Below are 19767 nucleotides of genomic sequence, written 5' to 3' on the forward strand. Positions count from 1 at the left end.
AGAGAGAACCAAGAAGAACTCGTACTTTTGACTATTCTATGGGTAGGTGGTAGGCTACTCTACGTGTATTGCCAGGCCGGTCTAGCTACACCACAAATCTCGGCCTCCTACATTGAGACACCAGGGATGAGATGTCACATAGCTTTCCTTTCCTGGATATGCATCTTGATGGTTGGCACACCACACCCTTGACCTCAGAGTGCCCCAAACAAAAGGGGGATTGGAATTGATGCCTTTCTAGTGAGTCCACAATGCTTTACACGTACTCGTTTGATAAAATTTACCAATATGTATGTGACACATAATTGTATATGCCTTCATATAACCAAAGCAATGAAAGATCAAGAAGAGAACATCAGTTCTCTAGCAAATAAATGAATGAAACAGGAGGAGTAGGAGCATACTGAGAATGTCAACATTTGCAGGTGAAACGGAGCGAAGGGCAACGTGAATAGTGACCCAAGTTGGGCTCTCCTGCCATGTGTAAGACGGCGTAATCGGCATCTCTCTCTCTCTCTCTCTCTCTCTCTCTCTGTTTGTCTGTGAGGATCAGCCAAACAAGGAGAAGGATGGCGTGCGTGAAACAACATGCGAGTTCTTAAATCGTTTCCATCAACTTTCGAAGCTACAGTAGCAGCTCCACGCCACACAGGGCCTGTTGCCCTTCAGTTACCTCCATCTTCTTGTCACACAAACAAAAATGATTCTTGGCATAGCTTTCACCTTGGAATTTTAAAGGATCTTATTCCTACCCTCTCGTATTTTATGAAAAAAGAAGAATGAAGATTACATTCATTGTCATAGCCATTGTGCATGGCACAATATACTTAAGTTGGAGGTACGATTGTTGCCCAAATGTGCAGGCTACCATGTGTTTCTCATGGTTGCCCCCATTGGTTGTAACATCGCCTGTGGAAGACCCATTCTCTCCTTCTTTGAAAGGTATATTGCATGAGTAGAACCCCACCTATTCCTAATGTTTTTTTGAGGGTGCTTATTCACTCTTTTACATTAATTATCACTCTTTTACATTAATTACTTTTTTTAGGTGCTTATATTTAATTTTTCGTAAAAAAAACATTAGGCACAATAAGGGTGCTTATATTTAATTTCTCATAAAAAACATTAGTCACGCTTCTCTCTGTCCCATGACTAAGGTCTCTCCCTGAAGATGTACAGGAGATCTCACGCTTCTGTCAGTGCGCTGATTGTGTTCTCTCTGAGGGTGTGTGCTCGCTAGGAGGGGCTCTCCATTGCAACCTTTCCATCTTACGGTGTATAGGAGGAACTCGTTTTGGTGTGTGCTCGCTAGGAGGGGCTCTCCATTGCAACCTTTCCATCTTACGGTGTATAGGAGGAACTCGTTTTGGTGTGCTCGCTGCAATAGAGCGCAGTCTCTCAACTCAGGCAATCGACTAATGTTTACCTTGTGGTCTCCACCTCTTCCCCTCCTCTATCTCAAAGAGATCATAGTTTTCCTCTCCACTTAGGGTGTATAGGAGGAATTTATTTTTGGTCTACAATGCCAAGGAAGACCCCCCTCGTAGAGGCTACCGTGTCATGCTTTCGAGAAGAGGAGCTACAACACAGGCAGATTTCATTTTTTGAGGTTGAGGTTGAGGTTGAGAGAGAGCGCTTAGACGAGGATCTGAGAGACAGAGAGAGAATGCCATGAGCTGGATCCAACACGGGTAGATTCCATTTTCTGAGGTTGAGGTTGAGGTTGAGGTTGAAGTTGAAGTTGAGAGAGAGCGCTTAGACGAGGATCCACGAGAGAGAGAATGCTTGTGCGCAAGCCACCAAAAGGCATGAGACATTGCATGCAAAGGCATGTGGAACATTCCTAAACAAAAAAATTACTTCAGATTTTCCTGCTAAAAAAGACCACCTATTGCTATATTAAAGGCCTTTCACCTTAGTGAAATGGCCATCTATTAATTAATTAATTCAAAAAACGTTGGTGGGGCATATTGTAATCTAATTCAGTGTATTGTAGATTGAGTGTGTCTCATTAAGTGCATGTGATGATGGTTAGTTGACTAAGATGTGAGAATATGCATTGTTTAGAGAGGTGTGCAACAGTGCTCTAAAGTAGTGAAACACTAGAGCATTGTTTAGAGAGGTGTGTAGCAGTGCTCGAAATTAGTGAAACACTAGAGCATCTATAGGTAGCTAAAAATTGACGATAGAGATACGAATTCCGAAAGTGATTGTTGATGGTCGATGTGGTGTCAACATCATACCTACTTCATAAGAAGGAGAGCAAGCTTATCTGATATAAAGCTTTCGTTTATGGTTAGAATTAGTTAATCAGTGTTTATCTAACAAATCAAGCTCCTTTTGGGCTTTGTCATGATGGAGATCCCAACCCATAAGTGCTCCTACACAATTAGTTAATCAGTGTTTATCTAACAAATTAAGCTCCTCTTGGGCTTTCTCATGATTGAGATCCCAACCCACAAGTGTTCCTACCCATTAATAGTTGTGAGACCATAGCTAAGGGTCGTAGTTAATGGTAGAAAAGTTGATTTGTGAGTGGGGAGATGATGAAATTCTTGTTCAAGTGGGAGAACACATGCATCAGTTTGATAGTTCACATACATAGTGGGAAGCAAAAATAAGTTTCGAACAAAAATGTGTGTGTAATTAGGTCTGAATTCTATGATAAATATTCCTTGATAAATCAACAAAATGCATGTGGGAGATCACGCATTCACTGCTAGTCAAAAAGGTAAAGGCAAAGCCTTTTCTTAAGGCGGCTATAAGCCAAAGGTAGAATCATGCCAGTCTTCTGGCAAGGATGCTGAGAAGAAAATGCAAAGCCCTCAGAAAAAGCAAAGCAATTATGAATGTTATGACACATAAGTGTCTAGTAGTGGCTTTGCTTTTATCTTAGCATGTATATCATAGCTCAGCAACCCACATGGCCACTTCAAGCTATGATGCTCAGTAAGTACAGGGTAGCTTTTACAACGACTACAGGAGTATGTATGGCTCAAATGCCTTTTGGCATATCTTCGTCTTGGACTCCTCCACCTCCATCTTCACTGATAGCCTACAGAGTGCATCAGCCATTATGAGGAACTCAGTGTTTCATGCTTGCACAAAGCACATTGAGGTGTATTATCATTATGTCAGGGAGAGGCTCATTACAAGAGAGATTCGTTTGGCTTATGTCTCTACACACGATAATGTAGCACATATGTTCATGAAGGCTCTCTCATGAGATAAGTTTGAAATTTTTCGTAAAGCTTTAGGATTATTACCATTTGGGGATTGATCAGCCACATGATCATGTACACGGTCACATCATCACTACAGGGGGTTTCTATAGCCATTTATATGGTAGTGATGTATGGACGTAGGCTAATAATGGTCGTGGCACTTTTTTCCTCCTTACGAGGTTTTTTTTCCCCGAGCATGTAACCTTATCATGTCACACATGCTCGTATGCTAATAATGGGTTGCAGCAACTTTTTCCCACCTTATGAGGTTTTTTTCCCTCGAGCATGTGTGACCTTATCTTGTCACTCATTCTCATCAATATACTTTGAGTGTTGTTCTCTATCTCTCCTTGCTTCATGCATCTGTGTGTGTGTGTGTTGCTACCTTTGTCTCCACTCTAACAAGTACCCCATTCTCTCTATATGGCACCACCAAGGAGACACCAAAGCAACTTGGTTCCAAACTATATCAAGGGGCCCCTAACAAAGGGTGTCTACAAGAAGAAGCAAGAGGATGCACTAGTAGTCACATTAAAGATTTCTTAACATCCTCCAATTCCTTTGGATACAAATTTCTTCATTTTGACTAGAGGAAATAGTGTGTGATTTTCACTCCAAAAGGCACCTAACTATGACCCACATGTTGTGGAGCAAGCTTGCTTACAAACCCAAGCGAAAGTATGCATTGGTAGGTCAAAGATAAGCTTAAGAAAAATGGAAGCCACTAGTGTCATTGGTCCCATTGAGTGGTTAGAATAGACTATCCTACTGTCATTGCATCATCTAAGAAGAAGACCAAGAATATTAAAATATATGTGGACCAAGAACATTAAAGCATAATACTTATGGTGATTCTCACTCCAAATGTGGTAGCAACCTAGGATGAATCCCCTCAAAATTTACTTCATGCATGTATTGTGAGATTAAGCATTATATAAACAATAGGCTACTTAAGAACCTTGGGCAGCCCAACCAACTGGCCACAGTTTAAGTGTATTGTGAGATTAAGCATTATATAAACAATAGGCTACTTAAGAACGTTGGGCAGCCCAACCAACTTGCCACAGTTTAAGTGTATGTAAACACTTATGGCCTTGTATATAAGTCAATTTTCTGTTATAATATAACACACTTTCCCATTCACTACAAGAGCTTGAGGGCATACCGACGCTAAAATACCGACGCAAATGTCGAACGTCGGTATGTCCGTCGTAATGTTGGAGGAGTATTGTAGGACGGGGTTTTTTCAAATTTTCGTGTCCCGACGCGTATACCGACGATTATACCAACGCATATTCCGACGCGTATACCGACGCACATTCCGTGGCATATACCGACGTATATTTCGACGCATATTCTGTAGCATATACCGGCGCTCGTAAGTTTTTCACAGCCGAGAGCTTATTTTCTGATTTTTTCGCACAGGAGAGCGCGTTACAGCTAGAGAAGGTCTCTTTCTCTCCCTCTTCTCTTTCTCTCCCTCTCCTCTTTTTTCCTCTCTCCTCTTTTCTCCTTCTTTCTTCTTTTCTCCTCTTCTCCTTCTCTTAATATGTTCTTGCAATTGCTTTTACTTTTTAATTTAAGAATTAGGATGTTTAGGGTTTTGTGTTTTTTTGGCTCTCTATGCATGTTGAGAGCTCTCTATGTATGCATAGATCTCCTAATGCATGCATAAAGATTTTAGGGTTTTGTATTAGTTCTTTTTCTTGTGTTTAATTTACTAATTAGTTTGTTTAATATTTTGTTTTGCAGCTCTTTCACCTCACCAATCTTTCACCAATCCTCTCCTTCAGCTTTGCAAAAAAGAGGTAGATCCTCTTTCGATTTTTCTTGTTTATGCTATTTTCTATGAATTATTGCATCCCTGTTTTATGGTTTAGGGTTAGTTTTGGGTTCTTGTAAGCTTACACATAGGATTAATTTAATATCTATGCATAAAACCTATCATAAGCTTGCAATCTCTATGCATAGCCTTCTTGCAAGCTTTATGCATAAGCTCTATTCATAGAGCTTGTGAGCTTGTGAAATCTCTATGCATAAGCTCTATGCATAGGCTTTATGCATAGAGTTTGCAAGCTTATAAAATCTCTATGCATAGGTTTCTTACAAGCTTATAAAATCTCTATGCATAGGTTTCTTGAAAGCTTGCATGGACATTGTACATAGAGCTTGCGTAGCCTTCTTGTTGAAAGCTTTTTAAATGTTTTTACTCTCTTATACATATAACATATAAGTCTTATGCTCTGTTTTTCTATGCATAAGGTATTCTCTTTATTCATAGAGTTTATATATGTTATCAAGGTAAGATCTATTATCCATGTAAAACAAGATCATGTTTATTACACCATTGGGTGATGGGATTAAGGGTTAGCATAGTGCATAAGGCATATAGCATAGAGCTTATGCATAAGTCTTACATAGAGCGTATGCATAAGACTTATGCATAGAGCGTATGCATAAGACTTATGCATATGGCTTATGCATAGAGCGTACGCATAAGACTTATGCATATGGCTTATGCATAGAGCTTATGCATAAGGCTTATGCATAGAGCGTGTGCATATGGCTTATGCATAGAGCGTGTGCATAAGGCTTATGCATAGAGCGTGATTGCATAGAGCGTGTGCATAAGACTTATGGCTTAGGGATTGTTGGAATGCAATTGCAAATGCCTTGATTGTGGTTAACAAATGCTTATGCAAATGCCATGGTGAGGGCATTGTGAATTGTTGGTTTGTGTTGGAGCTTTTGGATGATGGATTGAGGCATGAGTCCATGCTTTATTGATGAGTTCTAAATTGTAAAAGGGCATGAGTCATGCTCAATACTTGTAAGCCAACAAACTTGTTCTATCATTTGATATTATCCACATCATTTTGTACCTACACTCATAGAATCTAGCAATGTGTGAGGGTACCTTGGCATTGGTTGGAGAGGCCAAGGGGAGAATGGCTTGAACTCTTTGTGCCGTGATTGCTTGGTAAAGCGGTACAAAGGGGGATTAGGTACACCGGTGTTAAGAAATGGCCTCAACCTTCACCTTGGAGGAAAACTCGGTGAAGGGGTGAGAAGAGCTTGGCCGGGAGATCGGCAAGCTTCAACGCGCGTCCTCAACAATCCTCACCATCGACTTTGTGGATGCATTTGGGCAATGGGGCCCCTTTTCCGTCATATTGTGTGGATATTGCAAATGCTTTGATGGACAAAGAGTGCATATGATCTTTCATGACATTGTGGGATACAAAGAGTATTGCATTGTGATTTGAGAAGTTGCATTTTCATTTGAGATTTGGTTCCAATTACAAAGGAGACTCTGGCGGAATTTTTCCAACAAGGGAGCCAAACAAGCTTATTGATTGGAGATTTACCCCATGGATACACTTGAAGAGTTATTCACAACTACCAAGGGGAGAAACACCAATCATTTGTAGCCGGATTGAGCTTTGGGACTGAATTTTGAAAATTTCTGGGATTTTACAAAACCCTAATTCAGTCCTAGGGTTTTTGGGATTAGGTCCGAGTGATTACACGACTCTATTCTACTCCTTGAGAGTTTTCAAATGAGCCATAGAACCCCTTAATCTGATATCACAATCTCGGTCAAAGTAGTCATGTTGACTTTCTGGTCAAAGTCAAACAGAATATACTTCCACTTTGACTGAATCAAAATGCTTTTAGGGGTAGGTTCTATCTTCCGTTAGCTTTCTATAGAGCCGTCAAAATCCTAATTCCGACATATATTTTGCGTTTTAGAGCCAAATTACTACTTTCAGCTGTCCCGCACAGAAAAGAATTATGGTGACTACGAGCAAAGAAAAGGCAAGGGCATCTTGAATGAGGGTTTAGGGTTTATGCATAGAGCTTATGGCTTATGCATAAGACTTATGCATAGAGCGTGTGCATATGGCTTATGCATAAGACTTATGCATAGAGCGTGTGCATAAGACTTATGCATATGGCTTATGCATAGAGCTTATGCATATGGCTTATGCATAAGACTTATGCATAAGGCTTATGCATAGAGCTTATGCATAAGTCTTGCAGCCTTATTATGCAAGCTTATACTTATACTATGCATTTAGATTATTGCATAAGGCCTTTATAAATAGCTATTTATGAATAGAGATAGCTTCTCTCTCCATCCTTGTTCAAATTCTATTTAATTTTCAAACAGAGCTGGGAAAAAGAAGCCCTGTTTTATGGTTTACATAGTGCTTTGTGTAATGCATAATGATTTGTGTTTAATGAGCTGCATATACATGTTATCCTGCTAGATGGAGCCTCTCAATCTTGAAGAGAGAATAGCGTGTCCATGCATGCGATGTAAGTACCAAATCTTTCGAAAACGAAGGATTTGCAACGAGCATGTTCATGATGCTGGCATATTTCCAATGGAGCGCTTGCAAAATTTACGGTTTCAATCGTACAACCAAGCAAGTGTGCAGCCGCATCTTGATAACATTGCGCCTGTGAATTCTCATCCCCAACAAAGGATGAGGATATCGCAGGAGGGAGTGACAGATGGAGCTCAATTAACAGCACCCGAGGGAATGGAAGAAGGTCAGGAAATGGAAGAAGGTCCAATGGAAGAAATGTTGGATGCCTTCATCGAGCAACAAGAAGCTCTCTTCGAGGAGTATGAACATGAAGATCATCAACCACGACATTCTCAACGGTCAAATTATGAACCAGAGAAAGAGGCCATGCGTAAACTTGCACGCCTTCCATTATACAATGGTGCCAACATATCTGTATTGCGTGCATCTCTTACGATGCTAAATTTGCAGTCAATTTTTGGATGGTCTAATACAAGTGTCACTGAACTATTCAAGTAAGGTCTTTTTTTGGAGATTACACCTACTGTTGAAATGATAAATTATCAACTTGTATTTGAGAAAATCTTAATAGTAACGATCAGATATTGCCATACTTGCAGGCTTTTGAAAGATCAGATATTGCCCCCTGGCAACGAGATGCCTCCATCTCGTGCAGATGCGAAGAAGTTATTGAAATCCATAGGCATGGATTACAATAATATTCATGCTTACGAAACCATGCGCCATGAATTCGTAAGTGTTTGTAGCAATTTTATTTATTTAAATGCATGTATGTGGGCTAAATGTTGATTTCTAAAAGTTATAATTGTTAATCGTGTGTGCAGGAGTTGGCCATGAATTGCCCGATACCGTCAATTGGGAGGCATTACCATGATGTAAGATGACCTTCAAACTAATGAAATATGATCAAAACATTCTTGAGTATTAATGTTTAATTTAATTTCTTGTTTGTCGATCAGAAAAATATGCAAACGAGCACGGTTGTTTTTGTGCTCTATTTTAGACAGAATGGTGCTGTCTGTTTGCTGTTGTTGATCCTGCTCATTGCAGGCAGCTAGGCAACAGCCAGGCAGCACTATTCTGCCCAAAAAAAATTTCTGCTACAGCGTCGGTATATACCCCGGTACTGACGTCGGTATATACAGTGGTATTTTTCTCGGTATTAAAGTCGATATACACCCCGGTATTGACCCCGGTATATAACACGGTATATGCACCGGTATAGACGCCGGTTTATGCGTCGATATTACCCCCGGTGAGCGTCGGTATATTAACCGGTATAGGCGCCGGTATTACCACCCGACGCTTATACCGACGCTACTGTTTCGACGCTTATACCGATGACGAGGCTTTTTTAGACCCCGTTAAATAGCGCCGGTATAAGCCCCGGTATTAGGCTAACATGTAGTAGTGATTCTGCTGTAAATTTCCATGTTTAGAAGAACCAATCTGGAGACTTAGGCATGTATCATCAAAAACACCAAAAAAGATCAAATCTACAAGTTACATGTTTTTTCAAGGTGACGCCTACTACTCTTTTTTCAAGATGACGCCTACTACTAGTTTTTCATGGCCATGAAAAACTAGTAATTTTTTAGGTCATGAAAATCCTCTCGAGATTCTAATTGTAATTAGAGGGATTACATGGCTAAGATTAGGGCATTGTCTAAATTAGCTTATCCAAAAGTTGGGGTTTTTCATTCCATAAAAAACTATAGTTTTTCATGACCATGAAAACCCAGAGTTTTCACGACGTGGCTATCATAGTGTATGAGTTTTTCACAATACGGCCAAATTACAGTTTCACGAAAAAAAAACAGTCATTCATGCCCATAAAAAGGAGTTTTTCATGTCGAACGGTACAACCAATACAAGTTTTTAATGGATGTAAAAAACTAGTGTTTTTAAAGGTCATGAAAGGTTAACAAAAGTGCTAGGACAAGTGGGAAAAAGCCTTAGAGAAGTGGAAAATTTCTCTCCATAAGGATAGAATATGTGGAGAGGAAAAAAGTTGAGACTCAAGACACCCCCTCAAAGTGGACTTGGAGAGATAGATTTTCTTTCTCAAAAAGTTGGGGGGGGGGGGGGGGGGGGGGCCTTGTCTTCTTTTTAAAAAACAAAAACACATGAAAGTCTTGCACTAACTATTCACACGAAAACCTCCATATTTTTGGGTTTCGTAATTTTTTAGAAACTCCAAGATTAAGTGTATGTTCAAGAATGGTAGCCTCCTGTGAGCTTTTTTTATATAGTTTTGAACATTTTGGCTATATACATAGTTGAAGTTGTTGAGCAAGGTAAGTCGGGCTTCCTGGACATGGTTGGGCCTAACTTAGGGACTTCATAGCGCATGCAAGTGCACCCATAATCCTTCTTCGAATGTATATATGTGTTGAAACAAACAGAGACAACTTGACTAAAACTCAAGCCGTGTGCATTCTTAAGCACTTGTGGTTACATTCACACATCATTGAGATCTGAATTGAGATGTGAATTGGATTGACTAAACAGTTGCACATCATTTAAAAGGCTGTTTTCACACAATTAGTCTCTCGTCCTATTAAGCTAACACCCAAAAACACCAAAAATACAAAGCTAATACATAACACCAAAAAACAGCTAGAACCTTAAAAAATCCAAACAATTTATAAAACCCAAAAAACACCTAAATAATTTATAAGCTCCAAAAATTAAACAAATAAAAAAATATAACCCAAAATAATATCTACCTAAGAATTGTGTACCAGCTTATCAAGGAGCATTCAGCACAATGCAAACCAGCTTATCAAGGAGCATTCAGCACAATGCAAACCCACTAATAAAATAGACATGTCTTCTAACTGAAATCTGGATCGAGAGTCATGCCTACGAAGCTTTTGGAAAATTGAATTGCCCCACTAATAAAATACACACATTGAATCTATGCTTTTAAGGCCAGTCGTGGTTCATCACTCTGATACCTATGATTAAGGCAAATTTCACAACTTTGAAGATAGCCTGGATTCTTTAGGCAAGGTTGTTGGTGGACTGCAGCAACAACCTCAAGGCACCAAGTGTGGAAAGGGGGATTGGCAATGGACGTTAAGAGTCCGATAGAGAGAGCAACAGGTTGCAAAAGGTCTAAGAGTGACGATGTGCAGGCCAGATCTCTTAAGTCGTGGGAGTTAGCAGAGGTCGAGCGTGGCTTACTAGTGGCAGTGAAGGGTGGCGAGCGATGAATTTGCACCCTGTTATAGTGGGAGCTGTGAAGTAAAGGGGTAGGTAGAAGGGGTGACAAAGGGAAACTAGCATGTGGGTAAATGGGGAGGTGAGCGTGTGGGTGAGAGGCAAGAATGCCACAAATAAGCACTCACTTTGGCTAAATGTCATCTACTTTCATCTCATCCACTCACTAACCACACAACTGGGTGGCTGAGCTAAAAGGATATGTTCTCTTGATTATGGTAGACAAGCATAATCACAACTGGGTGGCTGAGCTAAAAGGATATGTACTCTTGATTATGGTAGACAAGCATGCTCGTGATCTAAGTGGCATACATTGTCGTGAATGGAATCGTTTAGCCCATTGCCCCTACCGTAGGAGAAAAAGGTGAGTGGTGACATGTTACGTAGTGGTGATAAGCAGATAGGTGAGGTGATAGGCGATACAGGTGGGGTGATAAGAAAGTGAAAGGAGGCTGGTTGCAGGGATAGGTGATAAGTGATAAGCAAGGTGTTTTGAGATGGTGTAAAAGGGCAGTGGTGTAGCAGTGCCCCGTTTGCAACCAATTTTCTCTCCCAAACGGGCAGGTGTAAGTTGCACCAAGCTGAAATTTGAAGGGTTATGGAGATGGGCATGTACACCTCCAGGCACCAAGTGCGGAAGGGGCAAGTGGCAATGGACGTGAAGAGTCCGATAGAGAGAGCAGTAGGTGGCAAAAGGAACATCGAGAACTATGCCCATAGGGATTTCCAAGAACCTAGGAAAATATGATGGATCTATTGATTCTATTCAATTTATGCAATTGTTTGAGCAGTAATGTGAAGCTTTTGGAAATCTAAATTGCCCCACTAAAATACACACATTGAATCTATGCTTTTAAGGCCAGTCGTGGTTCATCATTTTGATACCTATGATTTAGGAAAATTTCACAACTTTGAGGATAGCATGGATTCCCTACACAAGGTTGTTGGTAGAGTGCAACAATAGCCTCCAGGCACCAAGTGTGGGAAGAGCGACTGGCAATGGACGTTGAGAGTCTGATAGAGAGAGTAGCAAGACGTGGCAAAAGAGCCAAGAGTGATGATGTGTAGGCTTAAGTCATGGGAGTTAGTAGAGGTTGAGCGTGGCTTATTGGTGGCAGTGAAGGGTGGCGAGCAGCAAATTTGGGCCCTGTTGTAGTGGGAGCTGCGAAGCAAAAGAGGCAGGTAGAAGAGGTGACAAAGGGCAACTAGCATCTGGGTAAATGGAGAGTGAGCATGTGGGTGAGGCAAGGAGATGCGAGTGAGTGAGGCAAGGAGATGCGAGTGGGTGAGTAGTGGGAGAAGCAAGGGACAGTAGAACGACCAAAGAGCACGGAAGGAGAGCAAATAGAAAGCATGAAAGCAAGTGAATTGGCAAGACGAAAGCATAAAATCAGAGGGGAGTGATGGAAACTCACCCCTCGCCACCAGCAGGATCGCCAGAGATCTACCCTAACTGTCTCTTCCTCACTTTCCCCGGTCACACTCATGGGCACACCCTAGCCCCTTAGGGCAGGCAATAGGCTCAATGTACAAGGCTGCTGCCAAAGTGGCTACAGTCCCTAGCTAGAGCAGTAAGCTGCTGCTCCAGATTTAAGGCCTATCTGTCTAAGCAACATGAGTGACCAAATCACACATTATACATACCCTCGAGGAGTGCACTACTTAGAACCCCTATATATCACGTGCGTTAAAGGGGTGTTTTAAAAAACCCCTTACTCGTAAACTTTTCATAAAATAAAATGATCCCTTTTTCTTTATGGACTTATGTTTTTTTTTAAATTGATTTAAAAAACTCCTTCTATAAACGTATTTCTGTAAATTTACCTACTCTTTCATTTGAACTCAGGTGCTATACTTACATATTTTTAGGTGAACCTCCTGAATACATACTTAAACTAGTGTATAATCTATTACCATTGTGACCAAAGTACTCAATGTACAAGCGTGCTGCCAAAGTGGACGAAGGCTCCAAACTCGAGAAAACTAAACAAGCTAACAATAGGCTCAATGTACAAGATTGCTGCCTGCTGCCAAAGTCCCTAACTAGGACAGTAAGCTCCTGCTCCAGATTTAAGGCATGTCTATCTAAGTAACACGAGTGACCAAATCACATTTTATACATACCCTCGAAGAGGGCACTACTTAGAAACCCTATATATCACGTGCGTTAAAGGGGTGTTTAAAAAACCCCTTACTCGTCGTGAACTTTTTATGAATAAAATGATCCCTTTTTTTTAATGAATTTATGATTTTTTTTTAAAATTGATTTACAGAACTACTTCGATAAACGTATTTTTATAAATTTACCTTAAATTTTTGAATTAAAAAACTCTTTCATTTGAACTCAGGTGCTATACTTAAATATTTTTAGGTGAACCTCTTGAGCACATACTTAAACTAGTGTATAATCTATTACCACTGTGACCAAAGCGCTCAATGTACAAGAGTGCTGCCAAAGTGGACGAAGGCTACAAGGGCCAAAGCCCTCGTCCCCGCTGCCTGATTGCTGTGCCATTTATAGGGCCCAAGCCCTGTGCTGCACAATCTCTTCCTATGACGAAATCAGATCCTGGTCCATGCGTGCAAGGCTGCAAAAACCGTGTAGATTAGCAGGTTTCCGGCTTCATTCTACAGACCCATAAACTCGACCATATCTGGAGCTTGTATTATGAACATGGGACCTCAATCTTCATCCCCCACGGCCTCTCTGGATACCATACCATACGAGCACTCCCCAGATGGCCCTCTGCTTCATCTAGATCGATCTTGGTCTTAAAGAGGCTGGAGACGATAAAACCAGCTGGCTGCGTTCAAAGCTTGGCCCTCTTTGTTTCCTGCAACAGCTAGCCAATGCGATCTAGACGGAACCCTAGCACGACACTTGCTGAATCGTATAGCTGCTGCTCCGTCTGCTTCCGTGTCCATTTGGCGCTCGGGGAGCCCCTCTCACGGGGAGAGAAGCCACGACAAAAAATTGGGATATGTTCCCGTTTCCCACTCTTCCTCACATCATACATTTCCACAGCCTGATTGTGTTCGAGCTGTAAGAAGAGCCAGACACCAAGGGTAACAGTACGCTAGTACTCTTTTTCGTCGTAATTCTTCTGATCAGCTTGCAAGAACCTTCATCAGTAAAACAAGTTCTGTACTTAAGGTTTTCCTTGCGTTCCGCCGTATGCGAGAACCGCCTTAGCCCATGGTGGCTCCACCCATGAGGCCCAGAGGAGCCTCGCACAATCTCAAAGAAGGGAGAAAGTAGCAAAAAGAACTGCTCCAAATACGTTCTTCAGGCAACAAGGTTTGTTTTCTTCTCCCCATGGCTCCACCCATGACAGCAGTAGCAGAGAGGCTCCCACAAATGTTTCCTCATCGACGAACGACGACGGACAAAGTAATTGTGAGTTTTACACAATCCTTTTTGCTTTCAATATCTAGCACCCCATAATTTGAGAGTTGGAGCTGCAAGATGCTTTTACTCTGTTGTTACCATAATTTAATAATGGCCACTTTAAGCTCTCAACATCTGACGGTTTTCTTCTTTATGAAGTAGTTTGATTTTTAATTCTTGAATTGATTACACACGCGCATCACACATATACACATACATAGAACTCTAGGACTGTGAGTTGTCGGTAGATTATTGCCAGCTGTAGTGTGTGGGCAAGAGAGTGAATCACCGGTAGGCAAACTAATCTCTCATAGGGTGCTATTAAGTATAAGTATAGTATTACTATACATAATGGTATGCTAACATAAGATAAAACGTATTTGTTTCCTTCTTTGAGAGCATAAGTTATGGGCTTAAGTTCTAGTATGGAGGAATGCATGTAGAATGCAAGTAAAAAATTCGTCTACATAACATATTTGAAGCATGAATTGTGTCCTCCTTGTATTTTTTACTTGCATTCCGCCACATAGGAACCTTAGCCCCCCATGGCTCCACCCATGATAACAGCAAAAAGGCTCACACGATTTTAGACGAGGGGGAAAGGTAGCAAAACCAGCTTCAAATATACGTTGTGTTTCCACATCGGAAAAAGTAATTGTGAGTTATACACAATCCTTCTGCTTTCAATATTTAGCCCCCATAAATTGTGAGTTGGAGCTAACATTTTCACAAGATGCTTTTACTATGTTATTACCACAACCAACAACAGCAGTAAGTAGCACAACAACTGTAATTATTTATAGAAATCCGCACATAAGGCTCTAGATATTTTCAAGTCTTCATGATAAGCTCAAGCTCTTTTTAGGTATTTATACACATGGGCTTCTTCATAAGCACACATGGTTATACTACTTCATGATTGAGGCTCCTACATATTATAACTCTTCTTGTTTATCATCAAGGTTTGGTATTATGGCTTTAATCCCTTCTTATAACAAGGAGATCTTGTTGTATGGTGTGTATACCTTACTATATACCTTCTGGGGTCATTTTATTCATGAAAAGTTCATAGGTAAGGGGTTTTTATAATACCCCGATGACAGCTCTGATGTATGATTCCCTCCTTCGTGGGAGTGCTAGAATATGAGAGTAGTGTAATGCCTTAGGGGGTGCACTACTAAGAATCCTTATGTATCACGTGCATTAAAGGGGATCCCCATCGTCTTGCTGCTCAACCTCTACCTGCTTGTTCTCCTAGTAATGAATGGAACTCAATCCTTTTGAAAGTTAAGTTTTTGTAGAAGGGATGACCTAAGCTACTGAGTTAAAAGGGCAGGTGTGGCAAATTTAAATCCCCATTCACACTCATGGGTGTGTACCCTAGCCTTCTACAAGCACCTTGGGACTTAAGAATTTACTGTCTTGGTGAAAACAAATACATAGCTTCACATGTGTATATCCACCAACTTACCACTAACCCAAGTACAAAAGATAACCATCCTCAACCATAATGTAAATGAGAAGGTCGAGTCATGCTTGAGTACTCTTGTTACCAAGCCATCTTCTCCCTACTACACCAAGGGTGGGTCTAACACTCTGGCCCCTTGGCTCTTAATCTAATGCACCGCACCCTACTTGGCTCCAGTAAGCTTCTCATACATCAATGTTTAACTTTGCGATTAAACCCATCCTTCTAGAAAAATTCACCAAGGCCTTGCAATCGGTTTGACTTATGGGATAACTCTCACACCCATGTGCAGGTACACTAACCCTCTATAGGTACCCTAGGACTTAAGAATTCATCATCCCAATGAATTACCATTGAAGCAAATGCATAGCTTCACATGTGTATATCCACCAACTTGCCACTAACCCAAGTACAAAAGATAACCATCCTTAATCGTAATGTAAATGAGAATGTGGATTCATGCTAGAGTAATCTTGTTACCAAGCCATCTTCTCCCTATTGTACAAAGCTTAGACTCGGCAATGATAGTCTACCTTCAGACAACTTAACATAGAATGTATCAACTTATGTGGATAGGTTTTGGCAAACTTTATTGCAAATGCAGGTAATCAAGAAGGTTCACACCAAGGATCAAAGAAGAAAGTTCGTAGCAGGTTTCAAACCTACAATTCGGTCTGAGAGGTAAATATGTTTTGACCACATTCTCTTAGCTCAACTATTTCTCTAGCTTTGAATTGTGAAAAGAAAAATGACTTTTCTAATAAAACAATGAATCCTCAAACCTCGGCATCAACATCTTTGAATCCTAAAACCTCTCCAAAATTATTTCACATCTCTTAATGACCATAACACAGGTATTAAAACTAAGATAGATAATCCACAAAAAGCTAATAAACATGATTCCAAGAAGTGTTACAGGTGTAACAAGATTGGACAAATCGCATCAAATTGCCACGGAAGTCAAAGTTTATTTCATTAGGACTCAATATGATCGATGAAGATGATGAAGAAGAATACCACGACGACTACTCAGACTCTTGAGGTAACATATTTATTGCATTTGATTACTTAACACTTTTTGGTAAACTCAAGGAGAGTTTTTATATATCAAAAGTAGAATTTCTTGAAGGAATTGGCCCTTCCATCTTGAATTATACTTTATGAATTTTTCACTATGTATTAATCTTGTGGTATGGGACACGAGATTAATCCTGTGTGAAGGATTCTGATGCATACTTATCTCTAAATCTGTGTGGGATAATTTCTGGTGGTATGGGACACTAGAATTTATTACACATAGAAGTCCTTGATATAATGTATTTTGTTAGGGAACATACTTGAATTTATATAGTATATGACAATTGATCTCCTTTGCTTGCATAAGCAAACAAGCATTTGAGGTCAATTGCTTACCCAAGCAGGAGAGATGTTACATAATGTCCATCCTTTAGTTGTACGGGGACACGCCTGGACACTAGTGTGCCATCCTAGTGAATTGGTATCGTGGGTGACTCCACATTAAATACTGATTACCTAGTGGTATTGGCATAGCTTGAGACCATGCTTGATGGGTGTATGTTGTTAAAGTGTAACAAGTAGTGCTATGCTTGACAACTATATTGTGGTCAAGTGAAACAAGTGGACTATGCTTGACAACTACACAAGGTCGAAGTGAAACAAGTGGTTTATGCAACTGATGTGCCATACTCATTGGAGTGTAACAAGTGGCAGCTCACACCATGCTAGATGATGTGTACATAGTGATACTCTCACCATAGTGAAATAAGTGGTAAATATATGCTGTGTTTGTGCCTATCAATATACCATATTGGGATTAATTATACACTGGACAATTAATTGGGATATGTTTACAGAAATAGGTGATGTGAGCAATGTGTGTATGTCACACATAAGGGATCTTTTCTATATCATATTATTATTTTTATTATTTGTGATTTGATGATGGTGTGAGCATCACCAATTTTGGTGTCGCACGAGATTTTTTTTTGTTGTTATAGCATTTTCTTTTACGCAATTGAGGACAACTGCTTCCTCAAATGGGAGGACTGTTATAGGTATATATTTATTCATATTTTTGATGAATTAATAATCTTACAAAAATATGTTTAATTTAATTTGTGCAGGATTCAATTTAATGGAATATGCAAGTGGGCACAAGATTAATGTATAGGTGTAAATGTGCACATAGTCATTTTATGTAACAAGGCCCACTAGCAATTTTATTTGGGCAAAGGTTTTTATATGTATAAACCTTAGGAGACTTCATATGGTTAAAAATGTGTAAAGCAATACCCCAAAAGTGGTAAAAGGAAGCCCAATTTGTACGCTCACCTATTCTTAGCTCCTTGGGCTATTTTTATAAAATAAAAATTTCTAAATACTCATCTCATGGAAGTGGAGCTTTACGGCATGGGGGGGAGGGGAGGGAGATTGCACCCAATCTTGTCTTGATGGTGGTGATGTTATTTTCTTTCCTTTGCTTTTGAGTTATGCTATGTTAATTAATTTTAATTTAATTCAAGTGTTTGTTTTAAATTTTTTAATGTATTTTGTAAGTATTTAATTATTTCTTCAAGAAGATTAAAGGTTCTTGTGACACCCTAGCCCTCTACAACAACAAGCAACATGCTTAATGTACAAGCCTGCTCCCAAAGTGCTTGAAGTCCCCAGCTAGGGAAGCAAGCCACTCCTCCAGTTTGAAGGCCTATTTGTCTAAGCAGCACAAGTGACCAAATCACACATACCTAAACTAGGGGAGAAGATCTGACAAAAAAATTGGGATATGGTGCTTGTGTTGGGCCGAGCACATGGTATTATTTAGTAGAAGGCAAAAGAACAATTCGCTCTGTGCTCAACCTACATCTTCCATTGAGAGAGATGCCAGGGGGGTTCTGAGGACTTTATAAGCCACGCTTCTCCTTGGCGTTGCATGTGGCATTACTGACTAAATTGATGTGCCTTATTTTACCTTACAAAACATTAAAAATCAACGGCATTTCAAGATCGTTACCACCATCATATCACCAATCACAAGCTCCACTCTCCTTAGAACTTTACAAACCCCTCTTGAAACTCTACGCACGTCACTTATTCTTCTAGTGTGTTCGCGTTCCAACTTTTTCTCACATCATACATTTCCATAGCCTGAGTATGTTCGAGCTGTAAGAAGAGTGAGACATTAAGGGTAACACGCTAGTACTCTTTTTCGTAGTAATTCTTCTCAACTTGAAAGAACCTTCATTAGTAAAACAAGTTTTGTACTTAAGGTTTTCCTTGCATTTCGTCGTATGCGAAAACTGCCTTAGCCCATGGTGGTCCACCCATGAGGCCCAAAGGAGCCTTGCACAATCTCAAAGAAGAGAGAAAGTAGCAAAAAGAACTACTCTGAATATGTTCTTTAGGCAACAAGGTTTGTTTGTTTTTTAAAATTTGCATTTCCACCACATAGGAACCTTAGCCCCGCACAGCTCCACCCATGATAGCAACAGCAGCATTAGTGAGAGGTTCCCACGATTTTAGAGAAGAGGGAAAGGTGGCAAAACCAGTTTCAAATATACATTGTGTTTCCACATCGGCGAGAACGACGGACAAAGTAATTGTGATTTATACACAATCCTTTTGCTTTCAATATTTAACCCCCATAATTTGAAAGTTGGAGCTAGCATTTTCACAAGATGCTTTTTTTTTAAACTTCGTTGTTACCATAATTTAATAATGATCATCTCAACAAACTTAGATCATTCTATGTGACTGGTCTATCACTTTTCTAGTTATTACTAAGACAACTATTTAAGATTTGATCCTAATTCAATCCTTTCTGAGATCGACTTAAAAGTATGCTAAGTATTCCACCCTCCTTAGTGTGCCCTCTTTAGTTAGAATAGAGCCTTCTAGGTGAATTCCAAAAGTGAAAGTAGTTTTTTGGAAAAAAAAACACCCAAGAAGATAACCATTCGCAATGTGCAATCTAGGTAGGACTTTTTCCCCTTTGTGATGGAGCCTTGGAAATGTAGTCTTGATCTCCATGGGATGGGACTGTGTGGCTAAAAACCAACCAATAAAGGGCTTAAAAGAAAACCATCACTATAGAGGTACTTAGTGGTT

The 19767-nt window shown here is 40.1% G+C and overlaps 1 protein-coding gene, 1 long non-coding RNA gene and 1 other non-coding gene across 3 annotated transcripts in view; 1 reads left to right on the top strand and 2 right to left on the bottom strand.

Moving 5' to 3' along the window:
* The window catches only part of LOC147642094 (uncharacterized), a 125851-nt gene extending 124905 nt beyond the window's left edge, over positions 1 to 946 (bottom strand). Inside the window, exons 1-2 of the mRNA XM_086802851.1 lie at positions 791 to 946; positions 405 to 474 (exon numbers count right to left, since the gene is read on the bottom strand). Coding sequence (XP_086658977.1) covers positions 405 to 474; positions 791 to 871 — 151 coding nt within the window. The 5' untranslated portion in view covers positions 872 to 946. The remainder of the gene's footprint in view (positions 1 to 404; positions 475 to 790) is intronic.
* Positions 947 to 13230: 12284 nt separating this feature from the next.
* On the top strand, positions 13231 to 17970 carry LOC147642096 (uncharacterized). The gene is made up of 3 exons (XR_015261745.1): positions 13231 to 14183; positions 16247 to 16684; positions 17787 to 17970. It is a non-coding gene; the product is annotated as an uncharacterized LOC147642096 (long non-coding RNA).
* Positions 17971 to 18408: 438 nt separating this feature from the next.
* Positions 18409 to 18528, bottom strand: LOC147642097 (U5 spliceosomal RNA). Its single transcript, XR_015267245.1, has one exon. It is a non-coding gene; the product is annotated as a U5 spliceosomal RNA (small nuclear RNA).
* Between the last annotated feature and the right edge of the window lie 1239 nt (positions 18529 to 19767).

The sequence above is a fragment of the Cibotium barometz genome, chromosome 1, assembly GCF_041138505.1.
Source record: "Cibotium barometz isolate CiBa-2024 chromosome 1, ASM4113850v1, whole genome shotgun sequence".
Classification (NCBI taxonomy): Eukaryota; Viridiplantae; Streptophyta; class Polypodiopsida; order Cyatheales; family Cibotiaceae; genus Cibotium; species Cibotium barometz.